Genomic DNA, 27781 nt, shown 5'->3' with positions numbered 1-27781 from the left:
ATAGGACACGGTGAGGCTGCTTTTTTGTTTATTTTATTTGAAGATCATGGGAGACAGGTACAAATGTATGGCTGACAGAAAACGCTTGCCAGGTTCGGACCTGAATGTGAATGACTTTGTGTACTGTAGTTGTCTACCAGGAATATCAAGTTGAAAGTTCCTTCTTGGAATCTGGGACTTAGGTTTATTGGTCCCTATAAAATAACCGCCGTCATAAACCCAGCAGCGTTTCGTCTTGAGCTACCTCAGTCCCTTAAGATCCACAATGTATTTCACAGGTCTCTACTGAAGAAATATGTGGAACCTCTTGAGTCCCCACCCCTACCGCCGCCCCCAAAAATGGTTGATGGTAATCTGGAGTTTCAGATTTCGAGGATTGTAGATTCTTGTCTCCAACCTCGTTCCCTACAATACTTGGTGCACTGGAAGGGTTATGGTCCACACCTCTTATCCTGAGAAACCTGAACCTGAGTGTCCGGAGGTCACTCGTAGAAGGGGGGTACTATCACGAGTGTGCCAGATGTGACGGACAGTCACTCTGCAGTTGGCTGCAGAAGATCTCTTCGTTTGGCATTGCAGACACCTTCTTAAGTCTGTCTTACTTAAGGACCCAGCGGCTACCTCCCTCCTGCTCTGATTGACACCCAGGCCTGGGTATTTAAATGCTTTCAGTTTGCTACAGGGAGGTGCCAGTGATATTCACATGTTCCCTTGTGAAGGCTTGGAGCTATTGCAATCTGATACTTCCTCTCCTGGTGCTTGGAGGATTTTGGTGTAATCTCTCTGAAATCGGCCCAATCTAAGTTGCTTCCCCTTGTGTTTGTCTCCCTTGTTGTCTTTGGTTTGTTAGTGGGGACTGACCAGTGCTCATCCCCTCCTTCCCTATCCAGGGCCTAGCTCTAGGGAGATACAGGGCTTAGGTTCCCTGTTCGGCGATTGGTGAGGAACCAATATAGGGACGGTAGGGAAGACAGGGTGCTATTAGATAAGCCTAGGAGGTCTCCACTCCCCCTTTCCCTAGTGTCTGGGCTCCCTTCCCCTCATTCCTTTGCGTTGCACTTTGTCTTTCCTACACTGTGCGTGACAGCCGCTCACCCGCAATTACGATCTCTGTGAATAGCTGTTCAATTCTGAAAAGCCAATCACAGTGATTTCAGTGTTTCAGGCAATAACAGTGCTATAACAGCAAAGGCAGTGTCTTCAGCCCCAACGCTGATTGGAGCAATTGGACGATGACGTCCGATCGCACCAATCTGTGAGCAGAGATGTGGTCTGACCTCACAGTGACCGACCGACCTGCATCGCCTCAATCCAGTTTGGAAATGTTGCAGAGCGGTCACTGTGTCGTTCTGCTGCAGACCTGCTGGGCCTTGTGATGCCACAGACTTTTTGAAGCCTGTGCCATCATTACTGCTGCTGATGTTGCTGAAAGAAGAAGGAAGACGTTCCTGATCCATTCCTGACTTGTTCCTGTCCACTGCTTTTTCCTAATCCACCCAATCACCATCTCCCCCTTTTCCACCCTCCCCCCCCTTCTCCCCTCTCCCTAACCCTTTCCCCACCCCCTTCTGCCGCCGAGCGCTGATCGCTTGTTTTTTGACAGTTTTTTTGTGCGTACTACAGCCGCCGAGCACTGATCAGTGATGCACATCAGTGATCAGCGTCCGTGCTCTCTGCTGTCCATTTTTCCTCACCCCTATTTGCACCACCTCTGTGCATGCTTCCCACAGCCACTGATCAGCATCTGTGCTCGCTTTTGGCCAGAACTTTTTTTTTTCCTATCCCACCCCCTTTTGCACCACATCCATGCGTGCATCCTACAGCCACTGAGCACAGATCAGTAACGGTGATCACTGATCAGCATCTGTGCTCGCTTTTGGCCAGGACTAATTTAGATTAGTTGATAGGGCTAGATTAGGGACAGTAAAAATATACCATAGTAATCAGCATCTACTACAGTATTTTTTACTGAATATAGTCGGGGATAGTGTCAGATAGAAAAGTATAAAAGAGGAATCAAAAAAAATTTAGATTAGGTACAGTAAAAATATACTGTACTAATCTGTGTTTACTACAGTATGTTTTACTGAATATAGTTAGCATTAGTGTCAGATAGTTGCAGGAGCTCTGTAATTTTTTTTTTTTACTGACGTCCGTTTAGTAAGTTTGTTTTTTATTGTACAAAATTGTTATATTCTTTTTATTTTATTTTTATCTTTTTCTTTCTCACACACAAACCCCTGAATAAAATTTGGTTATTTTACACACACACCACATGCATGAAAAAATGTCCTGCTCGTCCCAATTCATTGTATTCAGCAGGGTGTTGGCCTTGTTCTTCAAATGGAGATAGTGAAGAAGCCAGAACTTCAGCAATATTGGAGTATTGATGTTTTATATAACACTCCAGTGTTCCGCATGGTTATGACCCATAAGGCTGCGTGCCCACGTTGCGGATTACAAGCGTTTTTCATGCAGATTTTCCGCAGCGTAAACGCTTGTAAAACGCTTGTTAATCCGCACCCCATGGTCCCCAATGAGAATCCGCAAGTTCTATGCCCATGCTGCGGATTTTTCCGCAGCGTTTATGCTGCGTTCAAAAATCCGCAGCATGTTCATTAATTTTGCGTTTCCGCATGCGGAATTGCCTTATTCAATGCATGAAAAAACGCAAGGCAATTCCGCATGTCGAAAACGCGTGAAAAACGCGCGATAAACGCGTGCGGAATTCTGCATGCGTTTTTCCGGGAGAGGACTTGCAGAAATGAAGCAGAAATTTTCTGCTTCATTTCCGCAACGTGAGCACATAGCCTAAAAGCTTTGAGGCCATCCACAAATTTTTGCATTACAACGATAATGCACAGTGTCCTCCCGAAAATTACCCCAACTTTGACCAACTTTCAAAGTTCGGCTGGCCATTGATCACTTCAGCAACAAGTTTGCTGAAGTGTACATTCCCCAAAGGGAGATCTGCGTGGATGAGTCCCTAATACATTTCAAGGGGAGGCTCAATTACAACAATACCTGCCCAGTAAGAGGGGCAGGTACGGAATTAAACTCTACAAGCTGTGAGAGAGTACCTCAGGGTACACACACAGATTTAGGGTTTAGAAAGGGAAGGGCACCCGGATTTAACCCCTTGAATGCCCCCCCTGTCCTGGGAGTGAGTGAGAAAATTGTGTGGGATTTGGTGCATCCACTGCTGGATCAAGGTTAATACCTCTACGTACATAGCTTTTATACCAGCATTCCACTCTTCAAGTCCCTCTCTGTCAAAATCAATATCGATGGCCCTTTCCCACCTATTAATATCAGCCCCCAGCTGTCTGCTTTGCTTCAGCTGGTTATTAAAAATAGGGGTGACCCCACGTCATTTTTTTAAGGGTCCTCCCATTTTTAATAACCAGCAAAGGCAAAGCAGACAGCTGCAGGCTGATATTAATCGGTTGGGAAGGTCCATGGATTTTGGACCCTTCCGAGAATAATACCAGCTCACAGCTGTCTGCTTTCCCTTGGCTGGTTATTAAAAACAGAGGGGACCCCACGTGTTTTTTTAAATTAATTTATTTTTTAGTATTTTTTCATTTATTTATTAGAAATAAATAAATTAAAAATCCAGCGTGGGGTCCCCCCTATTTTTAATAACCAGCTAGGGAAAAACAGACAGCTGCGGGCTGATAATTATAGGCTGGAAATGCCCATGGTTATTGGGCCATTTCCAACCTACAAATATTAGAAAGCAGCCACTCCAGAAGTCCCGCTTCATATTTGATGAGCCAATTGTGGCACTTAACCTCAGTTCTTCCCGAATGGCCCTGGTGTCATGGCAATCGGGGTAATTGTTTTTGGGGTTAGTAATGGAGAGGTGTCAGTCAGACACCCCCATTACTAATCCAGTAGTAAAAATAAACACACACACAGAAAAAAAAATTTGATTAAAGACTCCCCTACAGTAGCCTTCCTACACACATTTATTAATAAAATGATCCCACAAAGTAATCCACGCCCATCTTCTTTGTCTTTAGTGCTGTGGATAGCACTAAAGCTACCACTATGCACAGGCGCCGGCTGATGAATACTCTCATCAGCGTCGCCTGCTCTCGCTGATATCAGCAAGAGCAGGAGACGCTGATGACAGTAGTAGTCATCAACTGACGCCTGGCCGGCGGTAACCTTGTCACCGACGGTCACAGCCGCTGGCACACACGCTGTCCTCTGTGGGACAGTGTGGGAACCGCGATACCCAGCAGCTGTGACCAGCGGTGACTTCAGTAAGGTTACTACCGGTCAGAGCCAGTTCCCATGCTGTTACACGGATGACAGCATAGGAACCGCTGGATGTTCGGGTTCCCATAGACTAAAATGGGGTCCGGGATCAAGTTTGGGTTCTGTTCTGGTATCCGAACCAAAATGTTTTTTAAAGTTTGGCCAAACCTGACAAACCCGAACATCCACGGGTACGCTTATTGCTACCTATCAGATGTATTTAGGTTCTGTATGAAATGTTTTATGTACAATAATCACAAATATAGCCATATCCTATTACTGTACACCTAATCACATGCAGTTTCTGAGATACACACACTATACTTTTATCCCCACCTTATTGAAGTGCTTGTAATGTTCATCTTTCACATATTTCATTCCTATGTGCACTTAAAGGGAATCTGTCAGGTGGATTTTACCACCCAACCTATTTATATGTGCATGTAGCTCTTTGAAAGAAAACTCCAGCAAGACCTTTACATAGTCAATCCGTTCCTCCATTACTGAGAAATCAGCTTTTGAATTGATATGCAAGATCTGAAGCCCGGTCACTCCAGCTCTATTCCCGGTCCAGCGCTGCCTTCTCTTGCTTGACTGACGGCTCCTTTGCCTGAAGTCACACAGCCTAGAGGCTGTCAGTCAAGCAGGAGGCAGCGTTGTGCGGGGAATAGAACTGGTATTTCTAGAGCTGTTTAGAGCAGAGAGTAGTATGATAGTACTACCCCCCAACAGCAGCAGAAAAATGATCACCCTCTCCACATATTCTCCTCACTAAACAGCGAGATCACGCTGCTTAGTGCAAAGAGACCAACTAATTGATATGGAGTGAATGACAATCTGTGCGCTGCTGTTGGGAAGTTTTACTCAATTAGTAGATTTTTCACTGTCATTCTGCTGCACTTCAATGTCCATGACTGTCACACTGCTCTGTGCTCTAAACAGCGTGACAACACATCGACTACAGCAAAAAGCAGTGTGACAGTCATGCAGGGTGAAGCACCGCGGAGTGACAGTGAAAACTCTACTAGTAAAGTAGAACTTTATCCCCAACAGTAGCGCACAAATTATGTTTCATACCACAGCGTTGAACATGATCTATCTGCTCTAAATCGCGAGCTCACGCTGCTCAGGGCAGAGAGATCACTTCTGTGCTGTGAAGTGACATAGCGCTGCTAGGCATGCCGGTAACTTCTGCTACTATTGCCGAGCAGCAACTTTCAATACAAAGTCGGCAATTTACATACCATGCGCACGCCGCGCCCTTCGCTTGGTATGCAAATAGCTTTACCAACCTATTTTTTAATTAATTATATTTAGAAATGTGTCTATTTTATAAGGTGTAATATATTAAAATATAAGAGAGGGGTGATGTTTTATGATAGTTATTCTTTAAAAAAAATGAAAGTTTTGTTAAACTTTAAAATATATATTTGATTTTACATTTTCTAAATGTAAGATCCCTTAAAAAAGTGTGACACCCCAGGGGTCTGGTTGCCACAGTGATAGAGATATTACGTCTGAGAGCAGGTGGGAGGTCTCTTGGTCAGGGATCCTATGCATGCCACACCTCCTGCCCAGTCCTGGGAGGGGAAGAACTTCCCCTATATAAACCTAGGGCTGAGGCAGGGTTAGTGAGTAGAGAAGAAGTAGAGACAGAGAAGAGCAGCAGATATAGGAGAAGAACATCAGGAGCTCTGTGGGAGCAGTGCTACAAGGAGTCAGGGGCTGGCAGCTGCAGAGCTCGCCCTGACTGAGAAGTTATCACCGGACCCGGAGTCCGAGGCTGTGGGGACTAACTCCTATCCAGCAGCAGAAACCGACCGGCAGGGGATTGCAGGTCCTCTGGCCCAGAAACCCGAAGGCACGGTCACACGCGTGGGACCAGCACCGCCGTCGTGGAGCGGAAGCTACTAGAAGGCCCCGAGTCACCGGCCATACGGGTGAGCACCACACGGTACACTCAGGGACGTGGGCTACTTATACCCGCCTCTAGCAAGGTAGCCGGAAGAGTATCGTTAGTTTGGGAGGCCTACAACTCCGCCTGGCCAGGGGAGATCCCATCTGCTCAAGGACTGACCAGGCCCCAATCGCTAGCCAGTACTCCGGGAGGGTCTATCTTTGTCACCAGTAAAGACCCTGAACTACACCGTACCGTCTCCGAGTGGTTCCTGCTACCCCCATCATCCACGTCGGTTGCCCTGAGGCCATACCCCTCCCGTTGGGGGTTATACTATCACGCTGCACAATCCTACCACCGGCCTCAGCGGTCTGCCCTGCAGCAGCAGCTCCTTAGCTGTACTCAACGGGTGGCGTAGTCGTCCAACATCTACCGCTAATACAGCACCACTTAGTCTGACTCCCTGGGCACGGACCGGATCACCGCCACGAGACTACAACCCTCAAGAGATCCGGCTCCGGGTAAGCTCCCGCGTGCGCAACGCAGCGCGACACCGGCCCAGGGGCGCGTCAAAAGCAAAATCTGAAAAAAAGAGAAACAAAACTGAATTCTATAAGAAATTTACATGTGTGTCAAGAGATCCCTTCTTTTCAGTATTCTCTGTGATATTTTAACAAGACTATTTCAGGATAATTAAGAAAACTTGTAGAATGACAAAATTGAGGTTAAGTCTATCTCCTGTTTCATACACGTTTAGATTTTCAGTTCCTTTAGTTAGCAATTAGGTCTAAGCCAAACATAAAGCCACTTAAGGGTCATCTCTTTGTATTTATTCCTCACCAGTTAGCTCTTCTTACTAAATATGAATATCATTGTTAAAAAAAAAATCCTATTCCCGTGTTGACAAGGTCTTGGTGTTCTTAACATACTGTTATGGTCTGCAACATGTACTAAGGAAAGATAAGGGAAAACTGTCCCTACAGTAAAACTAAGCTGAATCCCTATGATGTAGCGGGCTGCCTGTTCCTAGCGAACAGACCCGCCTTAGTCCTCGGCTAGTCTGAACGAAGACCTATAGCATAAGGGGAGGGGTCCCTAAAAGAACTAAGGACTGGGACAAAAATGGGACACCTCCTAAACAGAGAAGTTGTTGCAGAACACAAAAAGACAAACAGACAAAAAAAGTACTAGAGGTCCCAGAAGGACCAAACGAACTGACAGAGAAAGGCACAGAAGCACCTGGCTAGAGAAACAGTCAAACACTGAAGTCCAGCAGAGCCAAAAGGGCGGAGCTGGAATATAAAGGCAGATGGTCACGTGACCGCAAAACACAAGATGGAAAAAAAACAAACAGGAGGGTTCTAACACATACTTGATCAGAGGATGACTCTATTGTAGTAGTGGGGAAGAAAGTAGCTTCCCTCTGGCACTAAAAGGGTTAAAGAGAATATTCCCGACAGTTAGATCTCTCTGGGCTGCAGTTAGGTCCAATTAAGGGGTTAACTGTGATAATCCAGCCCAGTAGAGGAAAGGGGAACCCAGTACTATGGTTAGGCATAGAATGGGAATGAGGCTTTGTTTCTAATATGTTTCCTTGTGGGCTGTAGTATTGGTAACCAGCCACAAGATGCCACTGTCCCGGATGCAAATAACAGGTTAAGTCTGCCAGTAGTGTTGCAGACAGTTAGGACAGTGAGGGGGTTAATTGTGTGTGTGAAGACAACTCATAGAGGGTGGGCACTGTAGGAGCAAGAATTGATGAGTCAGTGAGAGATAGTACTTGGAACAGTATGGGCAGCCTCGGTATAATGGCTGCTAGGGCAGACGTGAGCCCCAGACAGTAGGATCATCAGAGTGAAGATTCCCTCCACAAGAGTCCCTTTAGCCAGCCGGAGAAACTCAAGAGAGCTATTGAGGACCCAGGGGCACATTCTGTCTGCAGGCTGCAGAAGAAGCTAGGACTCAAGTCTAGGATGTGGGGAGAACTAGGATTCAGATATACTGTCACTGGTGAGGAAGATTCTCTAGGGCTAGAGAATAGAGCCACAGAGATGCTTCACTTAAAGAGGGAACCAGGGCTGAAGTTATTTCCAGTACCTGTGAGAGAGATGACAACCCGTTGGGTTTTATCCATTATATCTGCCTCTAAATATTGTACATATTCCTCTTCCCCAAGTAAAGTTCCAGTTATGGTTATGAATCTCGTGTCGTCTGAATTTATTGCTACCCTGGTTCCAGAAGAGAAATGCCTGGAAACAGACGCGACCGGCTGGTCTGAAGTAAGTTGAAAGCACCACATACACTGCAGCACATCAGAGGGAGGACACACCTTTGTCTGTAGGGTTCCAGAGGGAGCAGGGGCCACAGCTCGCCCACGACTACCTCGCTGGGGCACCTTACATTTTGACTGTGCCTTAAAAGGCCTACCGTGAATGTATGTTTGTGATGGAAGTCTGCAACGTTTATCACAGTACTGGCACACAGTGTGATACTGCATGTCGCCAATAAGCTACCTTTGTGAAATAACAGAGCACATAATCAACTATTTTTTCTTCCATGCCTCTGCATAAGACATCATAGTAGACACTCTTTAAGCAAGGGATCACACCTTACCTGTCACTTACCTGTAATAGTATAGTTTATTCTTTTCCAGATGAAGTAAACCATGTGAAATCAGTGGTACCCAGTAGTAGATATTATGTCAAGTGGTATGTAGTGGTTGTATTAGGACAATCCCTCAGCTGTACCAACTCTCTAGTGGAGTGCTATAGATCGTGCCTTATAATTTATAGAAGATCCAGTTCTTTACAGCCAGTAATGCTTCCAAGGCAAATTTTCTGTGCCTCGACCAGAGGTAGACCTATACCGTATACGCAATAATATAAAGGTCTTCTTCGGGTCTTTGGAATGATCCTATGTCGTTTATGCACTGATGACCTCTAGTAGCGTTATCTTTACCCAGCTGTGACCCATAAAGGTGAAGACTCAACTAGAATTCTGAAAGTGTTTTGTGGTATGTGTTAGCAAAACCTTCAAGTTGTGAGGTAGGACCTCTATGGATTGGACTTGTTTTTTGGACAACCTTGCAGATCCTCAATCATATTAGGAATAGGGACATCAAAACCCTGAACTCTTTGTCATGTTCCTCAAACCATTGCTAAACAATTTGTGCAGTGTGGCCGGACTGAGCACCTTAAAGGGGTTTTCCAGGTTTACTATATAGGTTATTATTATCAGATCAAGAGCAGTCAACTGTAACCCCACAGACGAGTTTTCAGCTGTGGTGGTGTCGGTAGGTTTTTGCTATTGAATCTGAGAGCAGCATAATGTAGGGGCAGAGACTCTGATTCCAGAGAAGTGTCAATTATTAGGCTGTGTGCTGTAGTTTCTATACAATCAGTGGTTTATCAGGAGGGATAATCACTATAGGACTATGTGTCATGTGCAGGCCAGTCAAGCTAATCTGTGTAACCCTGTCCCCACCAATGAATGGCAGCATGCTGATAATGTACAATGTACACAGTAAGCTGCCAATCAGGGGTGTTGGCAAAGTTATACAGAGCTCAGCATTCTGACCACTGCCACATTTACAACAGAGAAAACAGGAATTCTATCAAAACTACAGCAAGCATTCCAGTAAGTGATACATCACCAGAATAAGGTTCTCTGCCCCTACATTGTGCTGCTCTCGGATTACATAGCATAAACGTAGTGACAGACAGCCAAACAGTCAAACAAAACGGCTCTATTCACCGTTTAGTGGCTCATCCCAGGTACTGCAACTCAACTCCTACTCACTTCCATAGCTGAGCAGCATTATACAAGAACAGCTATTACAACGTGAATTGAGCTATCGCAATCTGACAGATTTGGAGTGCTACTGTAAGGAACAGTGGGCAAAGGTTGCCAATTCTAGATGTGCCATGCTGGTAGATTCCTACAGAAACAGACTGAATGCTGTCAGAAATTCAAATTGTACTTCAACAAAGTAGTAGGTTAAGAATGTGTATATTTCTGCAGCCATTTTAGTTCTTTATTTTTCTTTTTTTTTTCAATTGACTTGTGTAGATTATGGATTATACTAAAGATGAAAATTATTCTTCTTGATATGATTTTTTTTTACATGACAGAAACCTGGCATTTGAACGGAGATGTGAAGGCATTGTATATCCGCTGTTTGTATATAAAGATGACTTTGTTTGCTTAAAGAGTAACTAAACTTTTTTTTTCATTATGGCTGCCCAGTCTTAAGAAAGATTGTAAATCACTTAATTAGGCAATGTGGCTTCTTTCCTGTTCAAAAATATGATCAAAGAGGCCTCAAACCCCTAGCTTTCTCAGAATTTTGATCCTCCAACTTTGAACATATTTTTGAATAGAAAAGAAGCCAAATTGTCTAATGAAGTCAATTACAAACATTCATAACTTGAATAACTGAAAATTTAGTTACTCATTAAAGTAAAAAAAATGCTATAGCTTCTATACAATAAATAAATTACCTTTTCTGGTAATCTGGTAATGGTATCCTCTTTTAAACAATTTATGTATGATATACTTATTTCTCTAAACCAAATATATGTTTTGTTCCATATGGCATTTACTGTATATGGCTTCACATTGTGTAGTTACGTAGCATAATTCCGATCCTTGTATGTATCGAGTATAATGAATGCAACCATATTCTGAATTACACACAACTACTGTTCGTTCAAAATATATTTTACATTGCAACTTTGATATCATTTAAAGTTTTATTATTTTAGCTTTATTTTAAATTATATATATATATTTTTTGCATCTTTCAGGTTCAGTCAAAGGCAAAATACTGCTACAAAAATAGGAGTGGAGTGCATGCTCTGAAACGGGGCATAAAGCATGAGGCAACAGGGACACAAGGCAATTAAAGGAGATAAATAGGCTATAGATTAAAGCAAGGGTTCAGGCAATATGGCAGGACATACAGAAGTCAATCAGAGGCATGGTGAAATGAGGAAGCACTGGAAAAGGATGTGAAAAAAGGAGTACTGCAGGCAAGGGGAGAGCATATCCATGGTGGGTTGATTTTGAGGCTGGTGAAGGGATGAGTTTAGGTGCAAAATTTTACTGCAATGGAAAAGAAATACTGCAAATATACTGAACGGGATCATCACATTCCTTGAAAGCATACTTAATAGGGAGAGAAAGGAAGAAATGAAGAAAACAGTACAGACGAAAAGAACACAATTGGTAGAAGTGTTTCAACAGTCATAGTCCATTTTTTATAGGGATTGATGGAACTACTAATATTAAAGCTGGCTACACAATCAAAGGTTTTCTCATTGGTCATTTTACTTACTATATGCCAAGTATGTAGTTTTTGTGCCATGTGTGACCTCAACTTGTGTGATCAAAATCTGATCACTCTGAGATAGATTAAAAAAAAATAGCCAAGTTGATGAGCACGCTGACATATGTGAGTTGGTTATCAAGGTGACAATTTTGTAATCCTCCAATCCATAACTGGATCTCTGCAACTGTGCGACATTTTTGACAGAGACAGTTGAGAGGAGTAAAAAGTCAGATTGAAATGCGTTGCCAGCAAAAGAGAGAGATGAAGATATTGTAACAATGGGAGACATAGAGATATAGTGAAAGATAGAAGATAGGAAGAGAGAGAAGCCCTTTTCATGTAAACATTAGGGGTAGAGAGGTAGAGAAGGAGAGACAGATAGGAGAGACTTTGTGAGAGAGTGCCAGAAAAGAACACTTTTTCATCTCATGTCATAAAATACGAGATGAGGAATGCGAGCGAAACATCAAGAAACAGCACGACAGCCACCACAAGAGGGTCAGCATCCTGCAGAAGAGGAAGATTAATATCAGAGAGAGAAACATGAAAAGTATACATGGAGAAAACGCAGAAAGAGAACACAAGAACAAATCTCAGATCCCTTATTAAATCTCACCATTTGCATACGAGGTTTGGGGGGGGGCTCTTGTGTCCCCCCTGTATCCGCTGGTTCTTCCATGCATTCTATGCTGGGTGAAGGGTTATTCAGTTCTTTTTCAGGCATGGATTCAATGGTTTCCTGTTCCATTGGGTGATCAACAGCATGTGCAGGGGTTCCCACCTGAGAAGGAGTATCTTCCTCCTGGATGGGTGGGCATGGAGTCCCGTCTCTGAGATGGCTGCACAACAGACCTGGGGGAGTATCGGGGTGGCTGGGAGGCAAGCTTGGTTCTGGGGTTTGGTCAGACAAAGGTGTTCCATCATTACACATCTCAGTTGAACACTGTCTAAGCCAGGGCATATCACCTTCAACACTGTGCTCCTCCTCATCCTGCACACATTGTAAGCCTGAAAAGATATAGACACGTTTCAGAGAATAAAGACAAATCAAATACTGGCCTTACCAATACATACAAATACATTTGATATATTTGAAACAGTTGGCACCAGGGGCATTTGACCAGGGTGTTTGACTGATGCTCTGGGACGATACTCTTGGCATCAGTCATCACCAGATTTAATAGTATCTACATCCCTCCCTCCTCTTTTTTTCCCAGGAAACTTCCTGATATAAAAAATATCCACCTTTCATAATGCATCAACTAGATGCTGTGCCATTGATGCTAAAGGCAATCTGTCAGCAGGTTTTGTTATGTAATCTGACAGCAGCACGGTGTAGGGACAGAGGCCCTGATTCCAGTGATGTATCACTTAGTTTACTGGGTGCAGCAGTTGTGATAAGAATCACCGTTTTTTCTGCTGCAGATCTAGCAGTGCTCAGAATGCTGAGCTGTGTGTAACTCCGCCCACACCACTGATCGGCAGCTTTCTGTGTACATTGTATATTGACAGAAAGCTGTTAATCAGAGCTGGGGACGTGGTTGGACTAGGAGGCATGTGGGCAGCTTGTCCTGTAGTGATAATCTCCTGTTGATAAAGCACTGATTGTATTGAAACAGCAAAACACAGCCTAGTAAGTGACATATCGCTGGAATCAAGATCTCTTAACTACTTCATGATGCTTTCAGATTACATAGCAAAAACCTGGTGACAGAATCCCTTTAAAACATTTCTGATAATATAAATTAAGACCGGAAAATAAAGTTATAAATCTGATTAGTTGGATATCTTTAGTGACCCTTATAGTTATTTATATTAAATTTCATACACCGGATGTTGCTTAATGTTAGCTTGGATGAACTTACCAGACTGGAACCCTTAATACTCTCTGATTTATAAAACTGGCAAAGGGAAACTCGTCCATTAGAAACTTTCGTAGCTATTGTATCTAAATATCTTCTGTATGCATGCAAATGTATTTTTACTTGATTATGTGCTCACTTGGTGTCTCCAGCAGTTCCTCGAGGTCATGAGAGAGGATTCGAGCGGTACGAGATGATTCCAGCGCCTGTTGTGCAGCTACAGAAGCAGAGTCAGCTTGAAGACGAGAATCAGCAGCACTGACAAGCAAAAAGAGACACCTCAGGAGGTAAGAAGAAAAGAGGCTTGAAGGCTGCTCTACTCTGACAGTACTCAGCGTGAGTTTCTATATACATAGAAAATATAATATGGTAATTGGGATAGAAAGGCATTCCTTGTAGTATGGACCACTTCAATAATACAATTTTGTTCCAATGTATGTGAAATATAAAAGTAACTTTGCAGTATTGTATTGATTAGCCCTTTAAGGACCTGGACATTTTTCATTTTTACAGTTTTGCTCTTTCCTCTCCTTCTTCCAAGAGCCATATTTTTTTTCCATCGACCTAGCACAGTATGGGGAATTGCTTTTTTGCAGGATGAGTTGTAGTTTTGAACGTCATCTTTTAATATACCATATAATCTACTGAAAAGTGTAAAAAAATCCAAATGGGGTAAAACAATGAAGTAAAAAAAGCAATTCCGACATGTTTTTTGGGTTTTGCTTTAACAACTTTCATTATTTGGTAAAAATTACATGGCAATATGATTTACCTGGTCATTACGATTACAGCTACAGGTTTTTTTTATATTTTAGCTGTATAAAAAATTGATTCTGTCATTTCCTGAGACCCAAAACTTTTTTACTTTTTTGTCCATGGAGCTGTATGAGGCCTTTTTTGTGTGCAGAGCTGTACTTTTTACTGATACTATTTTGGGGTACATTTTAAACGTTTTTAATTCTTTTTTAGGGAACCAACTGAAAAGATATATTTGATAGACTGGACTTTTTTGGGTCCGACAATACTAAATATGGTTATTTTTATCTTAATTTTTTATTTTGGAATAAGGAAACGGGAGTGATTTAAACTTCTGAATATGTTTTTATATATATATATTTTTTGTATTTTTTAGCCCCCCCATAAAGACTTGAATCTGCAATTATTTGATCGCTATATACTGCAATACCAGAATATACAGTGGGTATGGAAAGTATTCAGACCACTTTAAATTTTTCACTCTTTGTTTCATTGCAGCCATTTGGTAAATTCTAAAAAGTTTATTTTTTTTCTCATTAAAGTACACTCTGCACCTCATCTTGACTGAAAAAAAACAGAAATGTAGAAATGTTTATTAAAATTTTATTAAAAAAGAAAAACTTAAATATCATGTGGCGCCCCTGAGGGTTCGAATGCCACAGGAATGCTACACTTCTCTAATGGAGTGTGGTGTTCCTCCTCTGAGGTAAGGCCAGTGTGATAGTCGTGACCCAGCCTTTGCATCCAACACCACATTTCTCCACCAGAGGGAGCTAGTATGCACTAGGTGCTGCAGGGAGACTGGGGAACGCAAAGTAGTAGGAACCAGTTAGTGGGTGAGGGTGGAGGACTTACAAGTTAGTTACACTTCAGATTTCATATTTAATTCAAAGCCATCTTTGATCTTGGTCCTAGTTAGTCAAGTTCTTGTGGTCGTACTGTGCTGTCAGACTACTGTGTGTAATGTGACCTCCCTCCGGGAGTGCAGATCCTGTGTGGGCCTGCGCCGGCAAGGGACACAGCCCTCGTACCCTGGCCTTGGGACGAGAGGTAGGTTGCAGACAAGGAATGTCTCAACCCGGCCAAGGACCAGGATCAAGAAGGCCCGAAGCGTAGAGTGTGGCTCCATAGCAAATGGATCCCAGGCAGGATGCAGACGGAGCGGTGTACGCCACCTGTCCTCGCCATGCTGATATATTCAGAGTATATGATATATTCGGCTGCAAGAGGGGTACCGGCCCCCGACACCCGACCTTGCTACTCTACATCCTGGACGGGAAAGCCCGGTTAGGCCCAGAGGATCCCAGCGGGTACCGGACGGAGCGGAGCTGCCACCAGTACCCTTGTTCTGAGAGGAGCTCAGAGAGAGACCCGGCCTATTTGCACACACATGGACAGGAAAGGAATTGGTTTGTAGTGCAGGAACACTCTGGTGTAGGGTCCCGAAAGCTGGACTTACTAGGAGGTTGTCGGACCCCAGTCCCTGGTGACCGCAGGACTCCGCGGGGAGCAGGGAGTCGCCTTCCTTTGCCATCTATGTGAGTAAAGCCTTGGAAGTTCACCCCTATGGCCTCCGGACTATTATTCCTGCGCCGCACCGCACGACGCGGCCTCCGTTCTCCTCAACTACTACCCCCTCCATCCTGTCCCTCTGCCCCGAGGCCTTGCTCCGCCTGTGGGAAGCAGTGAGAACTTAGGCCGCCATGACACCAGGCCTCGGCGGACTGCAGCGGCGCTGGTGACCCTTCACCAGGCACCACAGGTGGCATAGTCGTTAATCAGCCACTCAACCGGGACAAGCCCATACCATCTCTTTCTAATGTGACGGCACTCAGCACGGGTCGGGCCCGGGCCACGGCTGCATCCCACCTCTCCATCACGGGGCCCGACACTGAGTCCCCCAACACCCAGGGTAAAACACGGGCTTTTCGAGTAGAGGCGTCACAATCACATGGTCATAAGTATTCAGACCCTTTGCTCAGTATTGAGTAGAAGCACCCTTTTGAGCTAGTACAGCCATGAGTCTTCTTGGGAATGATGCAACACGTTTTTCACACCTGGATTTGGGGATCCTCTGCCATTCTTCCTTGCAGATCCTCTCCAGTTCCGTCAGGTTGGATGGTGAACGTTGGTGGATGGCCATTTTCAGGTCTCTCCAGAGATGCTCAATTGGGTTTAGGTCAGTGCTCTGGCTGGGCCAGTCAAGAATGGTCACAGAGTTGTTCTGAAGCCACTCCTTTGTTATTTTAGCTGTGTGCTTAGGGTCATTGTCTTGTTGGAAGGTGAACCTTCAGCCAAGTCTGAGGTCCAGAGCACTCTGGAAGAGGTTTTCATCCAGGATATCTTTGTACTTGGCCGCATTCATGTTTCCTTCAATTGCAACTAGTCGTCCTGTCCCTGCAACTGAAAAACACCCCCATAGCATGATGCTGCCACCACCATGTTTCACTGTTGGGATTGTATTGGGCAGGTGATGAGCAGTGCCTGGTTTTCTCCACACATACCGCTTAGAATTATCACCAAAAAGTTCTATCTTCATCTCATCAGACAAGAGAATCTTATTTCTCATAGTCTGGGAGTCCTTCATGTGTTTTTGAGCAAACTCTATGCGGGCTTTCGTATGCCTTGCACTGAGGAGATGCTTCCGTTGGGCCACTCTGCCATAAAGGCCCAACTGGTGGAGGGCTGCAATGATAGTTGACTTTGTGGAACTTTCTCCCATCTCCCTACTGCATCTCTGAAGCTCAGCCACAGTGATCTTGGGGTTCTTCTTTACCTCTCTCACCAAGGCTCTTCTCCCACGATTGCTCAGTTTGGCTGGATGGCCAGGTCTAGGAAGACTTCTGGTGGTCCCAAACTTCTTCCATTTAAGGATTATGGAGGCCACTGTGCTCTTAGAAACCTTGAGTAATGCAGAAATTCTTTTATAACCTTGGCCAGATATGTGCCTTGCCACAATTCTGTCTCTGAGCTCCTTGGGCAGTTCCTTTGAGATCATGATTCTCATTTGGTCAGACTTGCACTATGAGCTGTGAGATCTTATATAGACAGGTGTGTGCCTTTCCAAATCAAGTCCTATCAGTTTAATTAAACACAGCTGGACTCCAGTGAAGGAGTAGAACCATCTCAAGGAGGATCACAAGGAAATGGACAGCATGTGACTTAAATATGAGCGTCTGAGCAAAGGGCCTGAATACTTATGACCATGTGATATTTCAGTTTTTCTTTTTTAATAAATTTGCAAAAATTTCTACATTTCTTTTTTTTTACAGTCAAGATGGGGTGCAGAGTGTACTTTAATGAGAAAAAAAATGAACTTTTTAGAATTTACCAAATGGCTGCAATGAAACAAAGAGTGAAAAATGTAAAGGGGTCTGAATACTTTCCGTACCCATTGTATTGCAGTATATTGTGTAATTGCTGTTCTCCTATGACCTTCAGAGGTGGACTAAGATGGCAGCCAAGGGGGCCTTCAGCAGGTCTCTAGCTGCCATGATAACCTATCGGCTCATAGTGATTGCGTAGTGGAGACAGGAGCCACTGAAAGAGTTTACCAGAAATTGCATCATTTAAATGCCGCTGTCAGTGATTGACAGCAGCGTCTAAATGGTTAAAAGCAGCTATTAGGGTCGGCTATGTAACACAGATTGCATCGGCTGCCTATGAAGCGGGATCAGCTCCTGAACCACTACATATACCCCACGGCTAAGTGGTTTAAAATATCCTACAATCTTGTGTATACAGCTCCTGTTTCCATGGTTACAGACTACAAACACAGTTGTGTAGTACTGTATGAACCTGTGATCATTTGTTACTACGCTCCCTTTGACCCCTGTGGACTTACAGATTGCAAAAAAGGAGGCAAAGTGAAGAATATGATATAAGACTGTTGTGACTTTATACAGTGATTGTTTAGCTTTCAGTCATGTAGACACACAGGCGTGCATAGTAGCTGAAAGGGTACCTGTCACCTCAGAAAATTCTATTTACCGGCAGATGTAGGATTAACCTACAGGTTAATAGTATTACAATGTCGCCCGGTCGCCTTACTGAATGTGCGGGACCCGGTGTAAAGTACGTGCTAAACACGTGAACACTGATGACACACGGAAGACCTGGGAATCAGCAGTACAGTTCACGCTGTTCCCAGGTGCCGGCTACTGAGGGCAGCTCTCATCAGTGTCGGCTGCTCGCGCTGAGATCAGCTGATGTTAGTAGCCTCGGAGGGGGGCAAGGATCCATGGCCCCTTCCCTGACTATTAATATCAGCCCGCAGCTGTTTGTTTAGCCTTTGCTGGGTAGATTTTATAGGGGGACCGTACATCAATTTTTTTCTGGGGTCCCACTGTAATCTAGCCAGTAAATGCTAATCAAACAGCTGTGGGCTGTTATTAATAACCAGGAAACATTTTTCGCTATTGTCCCCTTCCCTGGCTAGTAATATCAGCCCCCAGTGGTCGCCTTTCCCTCTGCTGGTTATGAAAATGATGTGGGAGCCCACGCTATTTTTTTTATTTAATTCTTCATTTTACACTGGATGTACCCTATTTAGATCAACCACTACACAGGATGTACCCTATTTAGGCTAAAATGTAGGGAACCGATCCTTACTAATTTCTGTTAATTAATTCCCATTTATCTTTATATATTCATTAATTCCTTCAGTCATTTTTTCTTTTTTCATTTACCAAGTGCAAGACTATTCAGTTAGTGATTTCTTTGATTACTGCAACTGAAGTTATACTGTCGATAAAATGCAAATACAAGAAAAGAGCAGACAGGACGATAAGGCTTATAAATGTAATTTATGCTTCCCTGCAATTTGCTCCTGGCTAAATGTAAAATAAAAGGGAGTACAATATCTTCTCAAACACTTGGAGACTTGCCAGCAGCTCTTGGACAAGCAAGTTATCCTTGTAAAATACATAAATCATTGAAGAGATGGTGATGAGGTGTGATAATATATGTTTAATATCATATCATACTGTAGAAAGCGCAAGAAGCAGAAATAACACGGCCTTGGAGATATTCCCAATGGAATTTAGCGATAGAACATATTCACCAGACTTTTCTATGGACAAACCTACTTGCTAACACTAGTCCTCTAAACCTCAAATCTGTTGCCCCCCCCTGCTATGCTATTAAGCCAGTGTCTGTATAAATAATTAAGTAGTGTATAGATGCCAGAGTCACTCCTTCATGGCCATTTTAAATGATCAATCCATTAGAGGCATATATTATGACTGAAATTGCTGCACTGATGTCATGCCAAATACACGTTGACATCTACATTTATTATAGCTATTGAACCCGTTTCTACGCCCGAGTGGCGAGCATTTTTATTGGTACATTTTTAATTTTATTAATGACGCCGGAGTCAGCACATGTGCATACAGCGCTATCCTGCACCATATTTTAAAGACACTGTCTATGAATTTGCACATACAGTGTCTTCAATAAAATGGCGCTATAGTGCGGTTTGCACAAGGCTGACCCGGCTCCTCACTGCGAAGGAGCCACCCATCCCGGCTTCAGACAGAAGGACGCGTCCAGCATATATAAGACGTACTGTGAATACAGGGGGTGTACTCACTTACACTGAGTGCTGTATGTATAACGTACTGAGAATACAGGGGGGTGTGGTCACTTACGCTGAGCGCTGTATATATAATGTACTGAGAATACAGGGCGGTGTACTCACGCTGAGCGCTGTATCAATAACGTACTGAGAATACAGGGGGGGGGTGTGATCACTTACGCTAAGTGCTTCCCATATAACGTTCTGAGAATACAGGGGGGGTGTACTCACTTATGCTGAATGCTGTATATATAATGTACTGAGAATACAGGGGGTGTACTCACTTATGCTGAATGCTGTATATATAATGTACTGAGAATACAGGGGGTGTACTCACTTATGCTGAATGCTGTATATATAATGTACTGAGAATACAGGGGGGGTGTACTCACTTATGCTGAATGCTGTATATATAATGTACTGAGAATACAGGGGGTGTACTCACTTATGCTGAATGCTGTATATATAATGTACTGAGAATACAGGGGGTGTACTCACTTATGCTGAATGCTGTATATATAATGTACTGAGAATACAGGGGTGTGTACTCACTTATGCTGAATGCTGTATATATAATGTACTGAGAATACAGGGGGTGTACTCACTTATGCTGAATGCTGTATATATAATGTACTGAGAATACAGGGGTGTGTACTCACTTATGCTGAATGCTGTATATATAATGTACTGAGAATACAGGGGGGTGTACTCACTTATGCTGAATGCTGTATATATAATGTACTGAGAATACAGGGGTGTGTACTCACTTATGCTGAATGCTGTATATATAATGTACTGAGAATACAGGGGGGTGTACTCACTTATGCTGAATGCTGTATATATAATGTACTGAGAATACAGGGGTGTGTACTCACTTATGCTGAATGCTGTATATATAATGTACTGAGAATACAGGGGGTGTACTCACTTATGCTGAGCTCTGTATATATAATGTACTGAGAATACAGGGGTGTGTACTCACTTATGCTGAATGCTGTATATATAATGTACTGAGAATACAGGGGTGTGTACTCACTTATGCTGAATGCTGTATATATAATGTACTGAGAATACAGGGGGTGTACTCACTTATGCTGAATGCTGTATATATAATGTACTGAGAATACAGGGGGGGTGTACTCACTTATGCTGAGCACTGTATATATAATGTACTGATAATACAGGAGTGTACTCACTTATGCTGAATGCTGTATATATAATGTACTGATAATACAGGGGGGTGTACTCACTTATGCTGAATGCTGTATATATAATGTACTGAGAATACAGGGGGTGTACTCACTTATGCTGAGCTCTGTATATATAATGTACTGAGAATACAGGGGTGTGTACTCACTTATGCTGAATGCTGTATATATAATGTACTGAGAATACAGGGGTGTGTACTCACTTATGCTGAGCACTGTATATATAATGTACTGATAATACAGGGGTGTACTCACTTATGCTGAATGCTGTATATATAATGTACTGATAATACAGGGGGGTGTACTCACTTATGCTGAATGCTGTATATATAATGTACTGAGAATACAGGGGGTGTACTCACTTATGCTGAATGCTGTATATATAATGTACTGAGAATACAGGGGGGTGTACTCACTTATGCTGAATGCTGTATATATAATGTACTGAGAATACAGGGGGTGTACTCACTTATGCTGAATGCTGTATATATATAATGTACTGATAATACAGGGGTGTGTACTCACTTACGCTGAATGCTGTATATATAATGTACTGAGAATACAGGGGGGTGTACTCACTTATGCTGAGCGCTGTATTTATAGTGTACTAATAATATGGGGGTGTACTCAGAAATTTGTCTTTTTCTTTCTTTCTCTCTCTTGTCCTGGACATATTGCCGTCATGGCGCCACACTGAGCATGCTCAGTCTTTAGAGGCTTCGGACGGAAGGACACATCCCTGGTTATATTATAGATTTTACTTAATAGGGGACTTTTTATAATTCATACATTTAATATATGAGTGCCCAGAAAAGTACTTTAATAAGCATTCAAAGTATTGTATAATTAAAACAGATCTTTCACTAGTTTGAGTATGTTAAACTGGCCACATCATGGAATAATGGCTGCAGAGATGAGTAAAACAAGGTTGTTGTTTTTTAATTTTTCCTCTGTTGCAGAAAAATTAGCTTGTAAAGTTTAGTTTATGATTTATGTTATATTTCAACTAGGCAATACCAGACATTTATCTTTGGGGGAGTGTACTTCTTCCTTAGCATGAGGTTGACCAATCATAAGCAGACAGTGTTATGCAGAGAGGAAAGTACACACTCTCCTCTCCTCACTGATCTATGCAGCTACTGTTTGGAAATACAGCAGAGATGTTTCATTACTAACCCTTCAAGATCTCATCTCACGGCAGTCAATGTGGGGGATGGGTGACAGCAGACAGCACTATAAGAGGAGATCTGGAAGTGTCTGTAATGATACATAACTTAGTTCAGCTGTATCTCTACAGTAGTTGCAGAGTCATGTATTATTACAAACACTTCCAGATCTCATCTTAAAATGTTTTTAGCTCTCGCCCTGCCCTCACACTGACTCCCGTGAGATGAGATCTGGGAGTGTTTGTAATGATACATAAGTCAGCTCAACTGTATCTACAGTATACACAGTACCTGCAGAAATATGTATCATTAGAAACACTTCCAGATCTCAAACTGGTGAATGGACCTATTTTGCGTCTTATAATGGGGGTGGCGGAGGTGAACTGGGGTCACAGGAGGCAAAAGCAGGGTCACATTTACGTCATTTCACAGCAGGAGTGGGGCGATGTTGTGGGCCCTGGCCTAGGAGGAGGGGGTGTCATAGCGGTGCGAGAGAGAAGCGGAGTCCCCGTTGCACACATTGACTTCGCGGTGGTCTTCAGGAAAATGACGCCGGTTGTCAGCACATGTGCAGATTTACATCTCGGCTCAATCTTCTCAAGTGCCGCCTCCACCACATTTTTACTGAATACCGCCGGGAGATCAATGTGTGCAGCTTCTACCTCGCACTGCCGGGACACCCTCTCCCCCTAGCCCAGGACCCGCAGCATCGCCCCACTCCTGCTGTCAAATGATGTAAATGTGACCCCGCTCCTGCCTCCTGTGACCCCTTCCCACCGCCACCGTCACCCCCTTGGTAAGCTACATTCAGACTGTATGAGGCACCAGCGACCCCTGAAATGCCTGATCCTGATGACAGGTAAAAAATCTTTTTACAACAGCAGTAGTTTTTATTGCTTTAAGGCTCAAAATAAATAGCAATGATTAGTGGAGGTAGTTAATGTGATTATGGTAGCATACTGTGCCAGAGAAGAATACTGATGTTTTCTAACCCTGATGGTTTAGGGCAGTGAAGAGGTTATTATAAATCTAGGCCAGATATGCCATTAAAGACAAAGGGACCGATTCATTATTGCATTTGCGCCTATTTTTTGTTGATTTTTTTACTTTTTTCATTTTTTTTTCATTTGAGCCATATTCATCTTTTCATTTGTGGCTTTTTAAAGTTTATTTTATACAACCCCTGGCAAAAATTATGGAATCACCGGGCTCGGAGGATGTTCATTCAGTTGTTTAATGTTGTTGAAAAAAAGATCACAGACATGGCACAAAACTAAAGTCATTTCAAATGGCAACTTTAGGGCTTTAAGAAACTGTAAAAGAAATCAAGATTAAAAATGTGGTACTCAGCAAGGGTAATTTTTTTCAGATCAAGCAGAGGGAAAAAATTATGGAAATCACTCAATTCTGAGGAAAAAATTATGGAATCATGAAAAACAAACACACAAAAGAACACTCCAATACATCACTGGTATTTTGTTGCACCACCTCTGGCTTTAATAACAGCTTGCAGTCTCTGAGGTATGGACTCAATGAGTGACAAACAGTACTCTTCATCAATCTGGCTCCAACTTTCTCTGATTGCTGTTGCCAGATCAGCTTTGCAGGTTGGAGCCTTGTCATGGACCATTTTTTTCAACTTCCACCAAAGATTTTCAATTGGATTGAGATCCGGACTATTTGCAGGCCATGACATTGACCTTATGTGTCTTCTTTCAAGGAAAATTTTCACAGTTTTTGCTCTATGGCAGGATGCATTATCATCTTGAAAAATTATGTCATCATCCCCAAACATCCTTTCAATTGATGGGATAAGAAACACTGTCCAAAATATCAATGTAAACTTGGGCATTTATTGAAGATGTAATGACAGCCATCTCCCCAGTGCCTTTACCTGACATGCAGCCCCATATCATCAATGACTGTGTAAATTTGCATGTTCTCTTCATGCGGTCATCTTTATAAATCTCATTGGAACGGCAAAAGTTCCAGCATCATCACCTTGCCCAATGCAGATTCGCGATTCATCACTGAATATGACTTTCATCCAGTTATCCACAATCCACGATTGCTTTTCCTTAGCCCGTTGTAACCTTGTTTTTTTCTGTTTAGGTGTTAATGATGGCTTATGTTTAGCTTTTCTGTATGTAAATCCCATTTCCTTTAGGCGGTTTCTTACAGTTCAGTCAGACATTGACTCCAGTTTCCTCCCATTCGGTCCTCATTTGTTTTATTGTGCATTTCCTGTTTTGGAGACATATTGCTTTAAGTTTCCGGTCTTGACGCGTTGATGTCTTTCTTGGTCTACCAGTATGTTTGCCTTTAACAACCTTCCCATGTTGTTTGTATTTGGTCCAGATTTTAGACACAGCTGACTGTGAACAACCAACATCTTTTGCAACATTGCATGATCATTTACCTTCTTTTAAGAGTTTGATAATACTCTCCTTTGTTTCAATTGACATATCTCGTGTTGGAGCCATGATTCATGTCAGTCCACTTGGTGCAACAGCTCTCCAAGGTGTGATCACTCCTTTTTAGATGCAGACTAACGAGCAGATCTAATTTGATGCAGGTGTTAGTTTTGGAAATGAAAATTTACAGGTTGATTCCATAATTTTTTCCTCAGAATTGAGTGATTCCATATTTTTTTCCCTCTGATTGGTCTGAAAAAAATTACCCTTACTGAGTACCACATTTTTAATCTTGATTTCTTTTAGTGTTTCTTAAAGCCCTAAAGTTGCCATTTGAAATGACTTTAGTTTTGTGCCGTGTCTGTGATCTGCTTTTTTTCAACAACATTAAACAACTGAATGAACATCCTCCGAGCCCGGTGATTCCATAATTTTTGCCAGGGGTTGTATATCTTCCCTGTTTTTTTTATACTTGCCCTTGTCTGTGGAGTTTATGGTTTCCAGATTTTTTGCCTGAATCATCATTTGAGACTTTTTGAAAAGTTGCAAAATATGTTGTAAATGTATTCCAGTCCCCCCTCCCCCCCACGGAGTCATTTTATATATGCTAGGTATATTGGTACATTTTTTACACCATTTTGCAAAACGTGCAACTTTTTGCATTAAAGTGTCACAAAAAAATATTAAAGACAAAAATAAAGACCGCTTTTTACTTTGTGCAAAATTCATCAACTGTGTGCACCATTTTAAAGAATTCGGCACAAAAAAAGTGAAGGAATACTACAAGACAGAAAAGAAAAGTGACTTTGAAAACCTCTGCAAAAGATGAATGGGAGGTCTAAGCCAGTCAAAGAGTTAAGGTCAGCATACCTACAAGTGAAAGGCAAAGTAAGGGTTAAATTCAGCATCCCTGGTGGTCTAGGGCATAACTGTCGCAATCCTGTGATCTAGACCAGTGAAGAGGTTAAAGTGTTTTTATTCATGATTGGACAAACATGGTTGCTTTCTTCCACAAACAGAGCTATACCTGTCACAGAGTCAGTAAATCTACCACACACAACCTCTGTACTGATGCAGCACTTTTTTTTTTTTGGAACAAAGCACTAATGTCAAGGCCCTTGGTAGTCTACTGCTAATGAAGAGTCTGATGACAAGCTTTTTGATTTTCCAATGGAAACCAACAGAAATGTGCCATTTTGAATACAATACAGCCAGTAACGGTGCATTAAAACTGGCCGGTTATCAGAAAACGAGTGTTCATAGGAATTCTCATTTCCTAATAACTGACCCGTGTAATCAGGCTTTCTTAAAATTCATTGTTGTCAACAGCTCATTGTCCTGTGTAAACAGGAAGGGCTTAATTCATCATTGCATTTGCGTCTTTTTTTGTCTAATCTTTGATGTTTTTCGCCTGTTTTTCATTTGCGCCTAATTTTTCAACATCTATTTTATGTGTTTACCTGGATTTTTTTTTATGTTCGTCGTTGTAGGTTTCACATGCAAATTTTTTGCAAATGTAGTTCAGTTACCGCCTGCAGTGATTTTATGTATGTTAGAAAAGTTTTTTCTGCCTTTTATGTAGCTGATCGACAGTTATTTAATGGCTGCAGGTCGGCCAGTGTAAAGTCACCCTAACTTAGGGTCAATATTAGGTAAGCCATGCTATATATTTACAGGGACAAGTTTGTTTTTTTTTATGCAAAATATACACCAATCAGATGTAATATTAACCCTTTAATGACCGCCAATACACATTAAATTGGCCGTTAAAGGTCCTATTCCTGATCGCCTATTTCAAACGATGGTCAGTAATAAGTGAATAATGCCTCACAGCTGGCACAATTCCCACTGGTGACAGCTGTACATGACAGCTGACACCCTGCAGTATCAGCCCTGGCTGGTTTTGTTACTGTTGGGGCCAATTAAACCCTCATTGGTTAAAAGGGGGTTAAAAGACCCCTGATGGCAGGATCGACCCCCGTGATTGTAATCGGTGGTGCCGATTATTGCCTTGTTACCCTGAGGTCATCTGATGACCCCAAGGTACGGTGGCCCGTAAGGTCCAGCTATAAACAGGGTCTCACAGGCTGTGTACATGAGTACTGCAGTGCCTGATACCAGTGATCAAAGTAAAAAATATACAAGTCCCGCAGTGGGACGAAGAAAAAATGTGAAAGAAAAATACATAAAATGTGTAAAAAGTAAAAATAATGCAAAAAAGCGCACACAAATCACAAAAATCTGCTTTGCCACTAAAAACGCAGCATTTGCGTTAAAACAAAAATAAACAAAAAAGTACACATAATTGGTATCGCCACATCCAGAACAACCTGATCTATAAACCTGACCTGTTATTTATTCCGTACGGCGAACAAAGTAAAAAAAATGAAATATGGCGCTTTTTCATCATACTGACACACAAAACATTGAATAAAGAGTGATCAAAATTACATATGTAAAAAAAATAGTGTAAGTGAAAATGCCAAACTGTCTCGCAAAACACAAGCCCTAATATAGCTCATACGGCAAAAAAATAAAAAAGTTACAGCTCTCAGAATGTGATAATACAAAAACAAATAAATATTTTTGTAAAATATTGTTTTTAGTCTGTAAAAGTAGCAAAGCATAAAAAGACAAAACTATATTAATCTGGTATCGCTGTAATCGTACTGACCAGACGTAACAATCGGTCTTATCACTTTTATCAAACGGTGAACTGCGCAAAAGAAATAAAAACAATAATTGAATTGCTGGTGTTTGTTCATTATGCGTCTAAAAAAATCAGAATATAAAGTGATCCAAAAACATAACAAAAAAATCTCCAACTGGTTGCACAAAAAATAAGCCTTCATAAACCTCTGTTCGCCAAAAAATAAAAAAGTTACAGCTCTCAGAATACAGCGACAAAAAAAATATTTTTGATAAAAAAAGCATTATTACTGTATGATAGCAGCAAAACAAAAAAAATATATATAAATCTGGTATCGCTGTAATCGCACTGACCCAAGAATAAAGCCGTCTTGTCACTTATACCGGACAGTGAACTGCGCAAAAATAAAAATAAGAAATATACTTGTACTGCTGTCTGTATGATCATTCTACCTCCCAAAAATCGGATTAAGGTTCACATTTATTCTGTGCTCTCCGCTGAGCGCTTACGTTGGAGTTTCTGTGTAAATCCCCAAAAATGTGATTCATAGAGTCACTTTGGGCTCCGTCTGGTCTATGTTCCGGTGGTATCCCATCATTTTAGGTGTCTTTTTAGCGCACAAGTATGGTTGACCTAAAAACACCTAAAAAGATGG

At 42.3% G+C, this 27781-nt stretch overlaps 1 protein-coding gene across 1 annotated transcript in view; it reads right to left on the bottom strand.

Annotated features, from left to right (window-relative positions):
* Positions 1-10895: 10895 nt before the first annotated feature.
* The window catches only part of JPH4 (junctophilin 4), a 43948-nt gene continuing 27062 nt past the window's right edge, over positions 10896-27781 (bottom strand). Inside the window, exons 3-5 of the mRNA XM_073671077.1 lie at positions 13494-13612; positions 12109-12500; positions 10896-11999 (exon numbers count right to left, since the gene is read on the bottom strand). Of these exons, the coding sequence (XP_073527178.1) occupies positions 11919-11999; positions 12109-12500; positions 13494-13612 (592 nt within the window). The 3' untranslated portion in view covers positions 10896-11918. The remainder of the gene's footprint in view (positions 12000-12108; positions 12501-13493; positions 13613-27781) is intronic.

This window comes from Phyllobates terribilis, unplaced genomic scaffold (assembly GCF_046119375.1).
Source record: "Phyllobates terribilis strain yellow unplaced genomic scaffold, ASM4611937v1 Scaffold_1__5_contigs__length_1240528914, whole genome shotgun sequence".
NCBI lineage: Eukaryota > Metazoa > Chordata > Amphibia > Anura > Dendrobatidae > Phyllobates > Phyllobates terribilis.
This window is presented reverse-complemented; position numbering and strand designations above follow the sequence as displayed.